This window comes from Labeo rohita, chromosome 19, assembly GCF_022985175.1.
Source record: "Labeo rohita strain BAU-BD-2019 chromosome 19, IGBB_LRoh.1.0, whole genome shotgun sequence".
NCBI classification, from domain to species: Eukaryota; Metazoa; Chordata; class Actinopteri; order Cypriniformes; family Cyprinidae; genus Labeo; species Labeo rohita.
Window position 1 is genome coordinate 25,475,735 of NC_066887.1, and position 15,142 is coordinate 25,490,876.

The window sequence follows — 15,142 nt, forward strand, 5'->3', positions numbered from 1 at the left end:
AAAGTATTCTCATAGCTTAATAAAATTACGGCTGAACCTCTGTCACATGGACTATTTTAACAATGTCCTTACTACCTCTCTGGGCCTTGAACGTGGTAATTGCGTTTCTGTCTACACAGGGTCAGAAAGCTCTCGGATTTTATATAAAAAAAAAAAAAATAGCGTTCTGAAGATGAACGAAGGTCTTACGGGTTTGGAACAACTTGAGGGGGTGTAATTAATGACAGAATTTTCATTTTTGGGTGAATGTTAGCTTCCACAGAGTCTTTTTATGTTATGTTGTCATTACTAAATTACATTCAGTGTTTTGGCAGCAAATTTTAATTTGGTCTTAGTCATAGTCTTTTGGCTAAAATGCCATTTAGTTCTTGTCATATCTGAATTGTTTTTATTTTAGTCAAGTTTTAATATACGATTTTAGTCAACTAAATTTAGTTGCAGTGCATTTCTCTAAAATGACCAAATATAGGTTTGATACTAAGGTTTCATCATGGTAGCCACCGATTTAACTGCTGTGAAACACAACCACTTCTCACGAAACCGGCATTTCAATGAAATGCCAATGGTTATATACTGTAGGCTAATTATGCATTCTTTATAACAAACAGTTTACCACATTCTTCGTTCTTTTAAGCAGACATAAATAAATTTAGATTAATCTTTATTAGGGCTACTAAACTGACTCAGTCAAGAGCAGTGAGTGATTTTCTGTCTTCTTTTTGTTGCTTGAGTAACATCAGTGCCACATACAATAGCAAGTAAATTGCGCTGCCGTCCCTTTAAAACCGAATGCACGGATACAATGTACTGATACACGTCTGATATTCTCCCTACTGTTTCATTGACACAAGACGTAACAAGTTTGTTTACATGGACACTCGACAAAACTGAAAATTCTACATCATTTTGTGTATTTCTCCATTTATGAGACACGAAAGACACTGTGTGAGAGGTGCTGCTTCGGTGTGCATTCAGAAACCCAGAAAGAACTGAGTTCTCTTTTGCATCGTCAAATTTATCCATATGCCTGCTCTTCTCTTACTCCCAGATTTTGACATTTTTTAACGTTTTGAGACGCACAGCAAACATAAGCTAGCTTATGTCCCGCTGGACAGATCGTAAGGTTATGATACAGTTCCAACGTACGCATCCAACTTCCTAACCACGCAGAAGATTTGTTCTGAATTAATCTCTTCCCAAATCGTCCTCTTGTTTTTACTCATTGGCAAAAATGTCACTAGATTTGTGTCATAGTTTTTGTCATTCAACACAAGCTTCTGTTTAATTATCTTTTCAATTCTCATGGTGAAAAGATGTTGTTGACAAATATTATGAGGTGAATGATTCGGCAAGCAAACTAACACTAATTACATAAAGTCATAACTAGTTTCACATGAATAAGAGATCTCACCAGAGAAGTGTACAGGCCACTCTCCAGCTTCTGCTCTACGGGATGTAGACAACAGCCTGACTGCTCCTTTACAACTTCAAAATCTGGACAGACCTCACACTGTTGAGGCACACACATAAATCACATTTGATTCACCAAGATGCTACAGGAGTGTGGACAGACAAATTGTTTAAACCAAACCTTCGGTAAATAGACTGCTGAAAACTTCACCTGTGCACACATGAGGAGGTGGCAGATGTTCGGAGAGTTCTTCAATCCATTCATGATCTTTTCCAGACCGTTCCTCAAAACTTCCTGAACAACGTCCTGCCAACCGCTGCGGAATCTCTTACTGCAGGGAGCACAGGAGAACACCAGACTCTTCCCCCGCAAGCGACACAAGATCTCATACAGATCATCTGAAAAAGTAAAAGGTAGGAAGGAAATACAAGACAAAGTGCTATGCATGGAATCAGTGAGGCATTAAAAATGGACACATCCTACCTGTGAGCCCCTCACATTTCGGATGGACCCAGTGGGCACATCGGGCACACTGCATCATGCTGCTGTCAAACTCATGTTCCTCATAGCACTTCAGACACACAGTGCAGAAGTTCCCTGAAAAAACACACAAAACAAAATCACAATAACGCAAAACCCTCAGATTTTTAGAGTTACTGAGATTATTACTTGGTAACATTCGATTTTAATATAAATATAATTTGCAACAATAAAAGTAATGAATGAATTATTTTTTTATTATTAATAAGATATTTTAGTACTTTGAGGTTTATACCTTGCCGTTCAAAAGATTTTTAATGTTTTCTCTTATGCTCATAAAAGTTTTATTCAATTGATCAAAAATAAAAATAATAATAAAAAAAAACTAATATTTTTGCAATTTAAAGTAACATATATTTAAAAATGTAACTCATTTCTGTGATGCAAAGCTGAATTTTCATCAGCCATGACTCCAGTCTTCAGTGTCACATGACCCTTCAGAAGTCTTTTTGTCAATGTTGGAAACATTGATAATACACACAATTTTTTTGGAACCTGTGCTACTTTTTTCAGGATTCTTTGACTAAAATGTTCAAAAGAACAGCATTTATTCAAAATATAAATATTTTCTAACAATTTTTTATCAATTTTTATCAAACTTTTTATCAATTTTACATATCCCTGCTGAATAAAAGTATTAATTTCATTCAAAGAGAGAAAGAAAAAAAAATTCTATTTAAAATAAATGCTGTTCTTTTTAACATTTTATTCTAAATAATTTATTCAAATAATCCTGAAAAAAAGTATCACAGGTTTCAGATAAAAAATAAATAAATAAATAAAGCAGCACAACTATTTCCAGCACTGATAAATCAGCACATTATAATGATTTCTGAAGGACACTGAAGTCTGGAGTAATGATGCTGAAAATTCAGCTTTGCATCACAGGAATAAATTATATTTTAAAGTATATTAAAATACAATATTTCACAATATTACCATTTTTTCTGTGTTTTTGATCAAACAGACGCAGAAACAAAACAGTTAAAAAACAAATTTTTATTGGGGGGGACCTAAAGCCAAATCGTAAGGATCAACTCAAAAGTAAAGATTCCTAGAGGAGTGTATATATATATATATATATATATATATATATATATATATATATAAATTAACTACATAATGTCAAACCTTTGCTATGGAGTTTGGTACAGTCAGGGCAGAGGTCCAGCTCATGGTTCCAGGAGGTGTCCGAGGACTTCCCCGGAGTCACACCACAGCTCTTACACCTAATACACAGCATACAAATCTACAAAGAAACAAAGTATACTTTAATAAGACCAAAAGCATTCTACTCTAAAACTACAAAAACGTATTGTAATTATTAAACTCACTGCACATATGATTCAAACAGAATTGTGAGACAAACTAGGTGAAATTTAAAAGATGATTTTAGGACACAAGATAACTCACCCATGAGGTGTTCATTTTGACAGGTTTTGGATATGTTGGTCCTAAACAGGATGGATGGTAGCAGTACATGCATCTCTTGCACTGCAAAACTGGCTAAAATGATAAAGAACAGAACATCACTTCTGTCAAATATATACTTGCATGGCTCTTCAAATGTACATTTACAATATATCTCTCTTCTTCAGATTAAAAACCGTAGGTCTGCTCTCATAACGCTTCTATATGAATACTAAATTTAAAAGCATAAAGCACCTTTGCTTGCTTGCTCTTGCGGCCACAGACATGGCAGAACTTGCAGCGTCTGCAGCACCAGTTCTCCTTGTTCTCCTCCTTCGGACGGTCATCCGGTGGCAGGCAGAACTGGTGAAAAGGCTCACAGCACATCTGACAGTAGATCATCTGGGAAAGACAACAATTAATCTCAAATTATAATGAAAACTGACATGTCCACTGACAAGCGGTTATGACAGAAATAGTATGGCTGATGATTTAGCGGTATTGAGTGATGTAATGAGAGCTGGATCTTACATCATGCTGGCCTTTGCTGGCACAAAGCAGACACACAAACTGGGGCATGATGGGAACCGAAGTGAGAATACTCAATCCTCCCATCAACCAAACATTCTGGATGTGACAGTCCTCCTGCATAAAGTAACAAAAATGTTGTTAAAATAACAAATAAAAGAATTCAAAAAAAAAATGTGAGAGTCACTTTTTAGAATTATTAATATATTATGTATCATTTGCAAAACTATATAAACTGCCATTCAATATTTTAAATATCGCAATTTAAAATAGCGGTTTTCTATTATAATATTCTTTAAAATAGAATTTATTCCTGTGATGCAAAATTAAATTTTCTGCATCATTACTCCAGTCTTCAGTGTCACATGATCCTTCAAGAAAAAGAACAGCATTTATTCAAAATATAAATCTTTTCTAACGATATTACCATTAAAAGTTTGGGGTCAGTAAATTTTTGTTCTTTCTTTGAAAGAAATGAATACTTTTATTCAGCAAGGAAATGTTAAATTGATAAAGTGATAGTAAAGAATTGTTAGAAAAGATTTCTATTTTGAATAAATGCTTTTTTTACTTTTTCATTTATCAAAGAATTCTGAAAACCAGCACAACTTTTTCCAACATTGTTGATAAATCAGCATTTTAGAATGATTTCTGAAGGATCATATGACACTAAAGACTCAAGTAATGGCTGATGAATGAATTATATTTTATACACTTTTTTGAGATTTGAGATTTAATGTTTTTATCTCATGCACACACCTATGCTGCATTTATTAAAATTGTGATATCAAACATAACTTAACATATATATATATAAAACTGACTTCCTATAAAAACATTAACATTCTTCATAAAAAAAAACTTAATTATTCATAAATTTTAACCGCTAATGTACGTTAATTCTAATTTTATTTTATCGGTTTTAAATGAATAATCTATATTCAAAACTAAGCTTCTGGATTTACATAAAACTCATTGAAATCTCTGCTCTGACCTTGAAGTCCACACGAATCTTGTTCATCGTCCCCTGAGACAGCTTGCCCCTCTGGGTGCAGCCATTGACCAGTGGAGTCAGAACACTGGACGGTGTGTGCTCCCCCCGAACTCTGAGAATGAGTAAGAGAGGAGCAGTGAGTAAAACCTTGCTCCTCTTTCACCAATTCACACATCACTTTCTGTGAGTCTGTGGTGTCGCACTGAGTTAGTGGGACTGCTAAACCCAAAATGGCTGCTTGCACAACACTGGCTGGAAGCCTCTCCAGCCGCAACTGCAGTCTACGCCCAGGCTTAAGGGAGGGACTTCCTGTGGGGGTGAAGGGATGGTGGGGTGGTGCTGGAGGGTCCGATGACGATGATGATGATGGTTCAGGTGGCTCCTGTGTGAATGTCAGAAAACCCCAAGAGAATATGGGGAATGTGGAGGGGACCAGCGTTATAGTGGGAGCACAACACAAGCAGAAAAAAAGAATGGATACAAGGTGGGCGAGAGGAGGACCGTCACCAAACAGAGCATGAGAAGAAATAAGGCGGCAGACAGGAAAGGGAAGCATTTCCATCACCATCAGAACTGTAGATGTTCAGAACAAAGAAGGCAAGAGTAATACTAGTCAATGTCCTAACCAGGCATGTCTAAATTTTTGTCTAGTGGCAACCACAAAAACAACAATGTGCATTTAATTTAATTTAATTTAATTAATCTTGCTAAGGTAAGGAAAAATTACTTGATGCTAAAAACATTACGTAACACCTGATTAGGACACGCTGTTATACTAAAACTGTGGAAAGACAGGAAGAACCGCATCTAGAAACAGGGTAAAAGCAGTTTTATTTTCAAGAGAGAAAGACATGAGATGAATCATTGTTACCAAATACAGAGGTTAAAGACGATGACATTTCAGAGATGATTCAGAAATTGGATTACACTATAATTGAATGACCAAAATAAGGCATCATGATTAATCCAAACCAAATCAATCTTTGGAAATAAAATAAAATTCAACATTTGAAAATGACAAATCACAGAATCGACAAGTACTGATATTGCATTTTACAGTGAAATATTATAATTACAATATATTATAAGTTAATATTTTACATCTGTATATTATTGATTATTATATTACTTTTTTATTGCATTATAACCAGGGGTGCACATATGTTTTTCAGGCTTGTTCTCTTGAGAGCACCAGGAGATTCGGTTTTGTGTTCACACTACACATAGTCTGACCCATTAATCGTAACTATTGAAAAAGAAAACAATAATAGTAATAATAGCATTATTGCAGTTCATTTATGTAGTTTTTAAATAAATAATAATAAAAGAAAAGAAAAATTTTTATTTGTTTATTTAAAATGCTAAAATAAAACAATTAAAGGTGATACTATTATATTTAAAAACTATTTAAATATAATACTATTATTAAAAAAAAAAGTATTAAATAAAAATACAATTATTTTATAGTACATTTAAAAATGTATTTTCCTTTTTTCTTACATTTTATTATACATTTGTTTTAAATATGAATTTTCATCATTTTCAAATTTTAATTTAGCAAGATTTTTTTTTTGGTGGGTTGCCAGCAAGCAAGTATATGCGCTGCTGAGCGAAGCACATCAGTGAATAAAATGTCAGTTTGGCATGCTTTCAGTTAGTCAATCTAAAACTGATTGTGCACATTAACACGTCAACCATGTCAGTGCGCAAATGAGTGGTCCGCATTTTTTATTTTGGTTGAACATGCACACTTGCACACCACTTATGTGCACGCCTGATTATAACAAACAATTTTGACAAATTTTGCAGCCCTACAAATAAACCACAGCAAAACCCAAACTCATGCATTCATTGACCAAAATATATCTTCTAGGTCGATTAATTGTCAGACATTTGTCCATTTTAAAATCATCAAAATCAAGACAAGTTACCATACCTTTTCATTTCTGCGTTGGGCCCAAAATGCTCTGTAAAGCCCTTGGCGTTTCTGCTTTGTTGCGTCTTCTGGAGCAGTTACAGCAGTAGCCACTTCTGAAATGTAGTTCAAATATTGGTTTAATTTCAGAGATACTGGTTTTACATGATCAAGTCAACTCTGTCCCATGAATACTAGGGTTGGGTATCGTTAGAATATTATCAGTTCTGATTCTGATTCTGATTCCAATTCTTTTCAATTCCCAGTTTCGATTCTAATGTGAATAAAAGATTATATCAAGCATATTCATTCGGTTTCTTTTTTTGCTAAACAAGATTCACTTAAGAGCTGTTTGCAAAATAGAGCTGCGTGATTCTGGATAAATTGGGTTGTTGTTGTTTTTAAATGGAAGTTGTGATTCTCGTACGATTCTGAAGAAGAAAAAAAAAAAACATTAGACAACTAAACAAAATCACATGTAGGCCTAATGTAAATGATTCAGTGATTCACTCAAGATTTACTTGGTTCATTACTGGATGAATCAGTGTTTTTGAATGAATGATCAAAGACAAATACATTATTAACAGCCCCCTTTCGCCATCTACTGGCATAACAACGTAATCGATAAATCTTTAACATTATTTGGAATGCCAAATTAACTTTCAAAAGGATGATTTACTCTATTTTAATCTCTACCGTACATATCAGAGTTTACATCCGGTCTATGAACTTTTATCCCAGTACTTCTGTGATTATTTGAATGTTTGTAACAGAAATAATGAACTGTGTGGTTGAAAAGACTGTGAAACTGTTTCATTCATACACATGACAGTGGCTCTCTTTAGGTCAGCGGCAGCACGAATGCAGATTTGAATGTTCAAATTACACTGGTCGTATGCTGCACGGAACGGAAGAAAGGTTGAGGAATCAAACAGATGAATCATTGTAATTTAGGAATAGAATCACGTTGGTATTTGAATCGCATTTGTGATCTTTAACAATCTGTTAAATTAAAATGCTTTGTCATATTGGTGGTGACACATCTATTGCAACATGTTAAGCTTATCACAAATATTATAGGCTACTTTGCTTTTTCGATTTCTGATCCCAAGTGTAGCCATACTTCGCAGCTCTATGCGCTTAGATTAGCGAGCAAGGTCCTGGCAGATCGCTAGGTCGGGCCCTCACAGACGAAAAAAAACTGCACATAGGAATCTGCACATAGGAATCAATAAGCGGAATTGAAATTTTAATTTCACAAGAAGTATCTGATTCTGGAATTGGAATCGATTTTTGAAACCCAACCCTAATAAATACAGTTGAAGTCAAAAGTTTGCATACACCTTGCAGAATCTGCAAAATGTTTATTATTTTACCAAAATAAGGGATCATACAAAATACATGTCATGTTATGTTATTTTTTTTTTTTATTTAGTACTGACCTGAATAAGATATTTCACATAAAAGATGTTTACATATAGTCCACAAGAGAAAATAGTTGAATTTATAAAAATGACCTCGTCCAAAAGTTTACATACACTTGATTCTTAATACTGTGCTGTCACCTGAATGACAGCTGTTTTTTTTTTTTGTTTTGTTTTGTTTGTTTAGTGATAGCTGTTCATAAGTCCCTTGTTTGTCCTGAACAGTTAAACTGCCTGCTGTTCTTCAAAAAAAAATCCTTCAGGTCTTACAAATTCTTTGGGTTTTTTTTTTAGCATTTTGTGTATTTGAACCCATTCCAACAATGACTGTATGACTTTGAGATCCATCTTTTCACACTGAGAACAACTGGGGGACTCATATGCAACTAATACAGAAGGTTCAAATGCTTACTGATGCTTCAGACATAAAAACCTCTTATTTTTGGAAAATAATTAACATTTTGCAGATTCTGTAAACTTTTGACTACAACTGTGTATAATTTAAAGTGTGGACACAAAATTCATACCACTGGACTGAGCCTTTTGGGTCCCGCTGGGCTTCATCTTTTCAGAGCTGACACTCTGTGTCTCGGTGTCAGAAGAGTCGTACCCCAGCAGCTTTCTGTAGGACTGAGGAGTTGCTTGTCGTCTGGGTTGCCTCCTAGTGGGGCTAAACTGTGCCTGTCCTCCTCCATCATCTCCCCCTTCCTCCTCGTTTTCCTCTTCGCTGCTGTTTATGACAGCAGCCGCTGATGGCCGGCGCCGCTTCATCTGGACTGCGTCAAAGAGAGGTGGTCCAATAAAATGATCAAATCGGCACGCATAACCAAAAGGCTACCAATATTTCAACTGTAATATCTGAAAACACTTACATTTTTTTCACTTCATATGTATAGTTATTCAAATTTTGCATTTCCATGTAGCAAATAACTGAGAGGTTAATAACGAATGGTTAAAAAATTATTTACATTTTAAATAGGCAAGTAGAGTACCTTTGTTAAATCGTCTCATTTTGTTCCGCTCAATCAGCACGCACTTCTTTAGGCTGTTAAAAAAAATAAAAAAACAAGTCCACAAATGGGATCAAATACTGAAATGTATGAAGTAATGTATGAGGTGACCTCTTTAAATGCTGGGAAAGGTTTACTCCTTAGGCTATTTGTTCACTTACACACAGCTCTGCCGTTTCTTGTTTGGTCCTCCAAATTTTGGCTTGTCCAGACAGAACACACACCTTCCGCAGTCCTCTAGACGATTGCAGCCCTTGCACCGCATGCAGCGTTTTAGCCGAAGACCAAAAGCTGTGCTTTCGTACCTGCGTCTAAAAGTCGGCTTCGGCTCAACAGATTCTTCGCTCTCAGGTTCTGAGTGAGATGCAACATCTTGAAGAGCCAGATGGGGCAGGTGGAAGAGGGAGACAGAGGCAAAAGAAAGCATCTAACATAAGAATAAGGGCATTTTGGGCATGTCAAGGTTTGGGTTAGGAAGAAATAAAGTGAAGACTGCCTTTTGAGACAGATAACCTAGATACAATACCATAAGTTGGCATTTTGCAATTATTACAGACAATGATTGTGCACTTTACATTGCAATCAAATATTGCCAATTAATTTTTCAATAAAGGGAAAAAGATCTCTTAAAATGTGGATTTTTGTGTTTCTATTTTTATGTTTTTTGTGCAGTAGTGCATTATGTAGTGCATTAGGTGGTGTTTTAAACACAGTCCACAATGCAGTTTGCATGTGTTGTGCATTATGAATGCAACACGCTCCAGGATAATTTTATTTTCACATTTACTTAATTACAAAACTTTTGGCCATTACATACTAGCATATTTAAAAAGGATGAGAACATTTCTGCACACAAAATATCAGGGTAAAATTACGAGTTTAATGCAGAATTACATTTTTATTGCATTCAACTATGCTAAACTAAATTACTAATAATATTAATACTACTAAACATACTATGCAGGTGGGCAATAATAATAATAATAATAATAATAATAATAATAATGCAATAATGTAAAGTGGTCCAAAAAGACAGATATTTTTAGGAATTGTACATTAAATAAAAAATAAATATTTTTAGATTTTAAAATGTTTATTATCTAGAATATTATAAATAGAATATCTCTATTTACAATATTTGCATTTATTATATTTCTCATTAAATATATGTTTAAATATATAAATCACACATTTTATGCTTCCAAGCCCAGTGCGAACAAATTACTTGGTGAACACATATTACAATTACACTGTAACTAACAAACAAAATATACAATTTACAGGTCAAAAGAGCCCAGATGTCTCCATGAGCAACTGTCACTTATAATGGATGCGGACAGAATGAAGAAAGGAGAGGTGTGTACCCTCTTCGGCAGGTGAAGCAGTGATCCCCTCTCTCTCGTGTAGAGGAAGGGCGCTGAGCCTTGGAATGTCGTCGGGAACCATGGCGCGTGGTTGTCCCAGTGCCACTGCTGCTGCTCGACACACATGCTTTATACGTGGACCACCGATCAATTGCTCCTACGGAGTTAAAAGGGCATAACAGTAACTCACAATGCAGAAAAAAGGTGCAGAGCAATATTCTGTATTGAGGCATACCTGTGGAGCGCCTTCTGGGTTAGCTGGGACTACTCTCTTGCCTCGCTTTCTGCCTCTCTGCCTGACTGTTGCTGTTCCATCTCTTATTCTCACAGAGCCAGACAGAAGCTGCAGAGCATAAACACCATCACAATTATAATTATACAGAGTACTGTGGCATTCACTAAGATATAAAAGACTTAAATAACATGTTTATCCAAATCTATTTAAAGGGATAGTCCACCCAAAAATGAAAATTCTGTCATTAATTACTCACCCTCATGTCGTTCCAAACATTTAAAGAGCTCATCAAAAATATCTTCATTTGTGTTCTGAAGATGAAAAAGTCTTACGCGTTCAAAATGACATGAAGGCGAGTAATTAATGATAGAATATTCATTTTTGGGTGAACTATCCTTTTAAGAATATTAAGATATCAAGAATGACAAAAAATAAAGTTCAAAAATATTATTTTTAGATGACTTTCTACATCAATATTGTAAAAAAAATGATTACAATTTAAACATTTTCTATTTAAATGTATTAAAATGTATTTTTTTTCTGTGACAGTTTAATGGCTGAATTTTCAGCATATTTACTTCAGTCCTCAGTGTCACATGATCCTTCAGAAACCAATTCTGCTACTTAATATTTTTGTGCATACTGTGATACATTTCAGGATTCTTTAATGAATATAAAATTCGAAAGAACAGCATTTATTTGAAAGAGATCTTTTGTAACAGTCTAAACATTTTTACTGTAATTTTTGATCAATTTTACGCACCAAGTAAAAAAAAAAATGCTATTAAAAATTCGTACTAAACCCAAACTTTTGAACAATCTTTTGTCTTTGAAAATAAAAACACTAAGTTTGTCTATCTTCCGAATATTGTCAGTTCTTGTCAGATACATAGTGACTTGCATAAATGCAACAAAGCACTGTTTGCATTCTGACCTGAGCTGACTTGAGCTGTTTCTGCTGGTCGATTTTAATCAGTTGGACTCTGGCTCTCTTCAGCAGGTGGAACATCCTCTTATTGGCACCAGAAATACTCATCCTCTGGGTGTTTCCACTTTGCTCCACCATCATCTGGGTATTTTGTGCAGTCATCTCAGTGCTTTCAAGATTGGTAGTCTCTACTGAAGGAATAAATTACCTCAGGATTAGAAGGAGGAGAAAAGAACAGACCAAAATACTTCGATACACTTTTATTGGCATGTATATAATTCTCAGGTATCCCAGAATGTGTCTGTGAATTTTAAGCTCAAAATACTCCACAGATCATTTATCATATCATTTTGAAAATGCCTATTTTGAGTGGAAGCAGAAACACAACTTTGTCGTGCATTTCTCTTTAAATCCAAATGAGCTGCTGCTCGCCACCCCCCTTTTCCAGAATAGAGCTGTGCCTTTACAGCTTGTCTCTGAAATATTCTGCCAAAAAGCATCTGTTTGGTTTTGATGATCATGTCTATCATGCTGAAGTTGTGCGTTTTAAAGCCACATTCATTTAAACTTTATATATACGGTTTTCTGAGTGCAAGCATCTGAAGCACATGCACAAAAACAGCATGTGAGTACTAAGTTTCATGTTTAATTGTGCTTAAACTGCCAAACACATACAAGTTTATGTTAAAATGCATGAGTTACAAAAACAGTCAGTTATGTCTGTGAGGGTAAACAGCTGGGAAAGAAATCACATGTTTATATTAGATCTGTGTGGCAGCAGCATAATATACAGTAAATAAATCAATAAATCCACTGCTCTCTTGTCTCCTCTGAGGCTGGGACTCTAAATAGTGTTCTGTGCAGCCAATGACAGAACAGTTAGCATGCTTTGCTCAAACTTTTTTCATGGTGTTAGAACTGGTACACCGTTGACGGTTGCGAAAACACAATGGCGGCGCCGTGGGTAAAAACATGCAAAATTAAGGGCTGGTAATATTATAAGATCCTCTTCTACATCACAGGGGAAGCAAAATTTGAGCGGGTCATTTTTTCACATTTTCACATGCCAAAAACAATTTACTAGGTTGTTCTTTTTCACGTTTTCTGGGTTGGTGGATGCACCAGTGACCCAATTATACCACTTAAAAAAAAAAAAAAAAAAAAAAACAGTTTTTCATTACATGTCTCCTTTAATGGTATTTTTAATTGTTTACATATAAAGTACTTGGTGTTTTTTGTAAAAAAAAAATAAATAAATAAATAAATAAATTCCTATAAAGCACTTTGAGTTGCATTCCTTGTATAAAAGGTGGTATACAAATAAGATTACTATTATTATTTTTATTCTAATACTCGAACATGAAAGTAAAAACCGTACCGTTTTCTTTAGCAGGGCCTTCCGCCAAAGATGCAAGTTGTGTCTGATCTGACTTGTCCCCAACATGTATCGCTACTTTTGGCACCACCCCTGGAGAATACAGGTCCTCCAATTTGAGATCAGACTTACTTTCTTCCACATCATAGGTCTCTTCCTCAGCACCGACCTCTGTTAGCTTGGAGCCTGCACTGGCAAGCCGCTCCATCCTTCGTTTTGTCAGGCATGCTGTGAGCTTCTTCAACTTCCAGTATATCTTATAATGGTCCGCGGTTTGGCCGGGTCTCCTACCCCTCCCACGAGAACCACCAGACGGCCTGGAGGAACTCAAAACTGGTTTGACGCCCTGAGATTGCACCTTTTCCGAAACGCCTTTTTCATCGTTTAGGATCAGCGGTTCTTGTGCGGTCTTCAGCTTGCTTTCGGAATCAAGGGTTTGGAACTCAACATTTGGTTTGCCGACATCCATTGAGATCTCAGTAAGAGCTGGTTTCTTCGGAGACCCTCGTTCTGGGAGGGCAGACATGCGCTCATCATCCATGAACCTCTTTGGGACCTTGATGACCCGAGAAGATCGAGCACTAATAACTGGTCTGATGGAGTGTTTAGGCTGTGCAGCTCGACCTCCAGACTTGGGTCTCTCAACCTCCCCAAGCATCTGTTCCTGTCCTTCCACTGGCTGCAGCAAATGTGTAGAGTCTGACTCTAGAGAAAGTCGCTTTCTCTTTCTTGGCATGCTAGAGGCTTGTCCTTGACTGTCAGGTACTTTGTGGCACACCTCCTGTTGCAGTAACTTTTTTCGCCGCCTTACAAAAGGCTTCTTTTGGGAAGAACTTAAAGTATCACTAAAAGACACTCCTGCATCTCCACCAAGAGATTCAAGAGGCTCCTCTTTCACTTCTGTCCTTCTGCCCCTTCCACGTTTGGCCACTGGTTTCAAAGATACACCACTTGCCTGATCACCACCAGCAATTTTCTTGTTCCTGTGTGTCTTAGCATATTCTGTTGAAGCTTTTTGGTTTTGGGTGTCTCTAACCCTGCGTGCTTGCTCTTTACCTTTAACCAGTGTTAAAGTCCACACTAATTTGCCCTGCCTCTTCTGTCGGTCTACTGCTCCAGTACCGTGCTTCTTTGACCTTTCAGTGACCTCCTCCTCTTCAAAAGCTCCATCCACATTTTCATCATTTTCTGTCTTTGAAGAGACCCGTGTTCCCTCTCTCTGGTTTTTGAGTACCCTGCCATTTCTCTTATTTGAGCTGCCCTGTTTCAATTGTCCATCTTTATCCACAGATGGCCTTTGTGCCTGTTCCACTCCTTTTTTGGTCACCTTTTTGGCTGCCATTTTAATAACCATTTTGGGCCTCACAGATTTTTGGTCAGTTCTGGAAAATCTTTTCCCTTTCATGCCAGGTTTTTCCAATAGTGATGATTTTAGATCTGGTGCCAAGGGTGACTTCACCTGTGAGGATGCCCGTTTAAGGGCACCGCCTTTAGAGAAAGAGACAACAAATGCATTAAAACTTTATTTTTAATAAACACAATAAAGTAGGAATTTCTCAATTAGGGATGCATCGATATCAGACTTTTCGCAAATAATGATATATAGACAGGGGTGCACATAAGTGGTCCGCAGGTCCGTAAGCGCGACCAAAACAAGAAAATGCGTTGTGTAAATAAATTCAGAGTGCTCATTTGCGGACCGACATGGTTGACAGCTGTTAATGCACAATTACCGTTTTAGATATTTAGACAGACTGTAATACTGTATAAGATGTCTATCCAAACAAAATATAATTGTAGACTATTTGCTGCCATTTTCAAAGCACAATGCAAAAATGTGACATTTCATTCACTGACAATCTTTACTGAACGCTCTAAACCTGGGAGTGCGTATAGTTACTGGCTGGCAACTTGCCAAAAAAAAGCTTGCTAATTTAGGTTTGAAAATGATAAATTCATATACAAAAGTAAATATTATCATTTTATTTTTTACTATAAAATAATAGTT

General features: G+C 36.0%; 1 protein-coding gene across 1 annotated transcript in view; it reads right to left on the reverse strand.

The window, feature by feature from the left end:
• kmt2ba (lysine (K)-specific methyltransferase 2Ba) overlaps positions 1-15,142 on the reverse strand; it is a 38,699-nt gene that overhangs the window by 14,970 nt on the left and 8,587 nt on the right. The window contains 17 exon segments of the mRNA XM_051137098.1: positions 1,412-1,510; positions 1,622-1,809; positions 1,895-2,008; positions 3,083-3,200; positions 3,365-3,457; positions 3,617-3,763; positions 3,893-4,006; positions 4,884-4,998; positions 5,000-5,265; positions 6,820-6,914; positions 8,750-8,998; positions 9,215-9,267; positions 9,394-9,604; positions 10,597-10,753; positions 10,832-10,939; positions 11,766-11,950; positions 13,138-14,622. Coding sequence (XP_050993055.1) covers positions 1,412-1,510; positions 1,622-1,809; positions 1,895-2,008; positions 3,083-3,200; positions 3,365-3,457; positions 3,617-3,763; positions 3,893-4,006; positions 4,884-4,998; positions 5,000-5,265; positions 6,820-6,914; positions 8,750-8,998; positions 9,215-9,267; positions 9,394-9,604; positions 10,597-10,753; positions 10,832-10,939; positions 11,766-11,950; positions 13,138-14,622 — 3,797 coding nt within the window.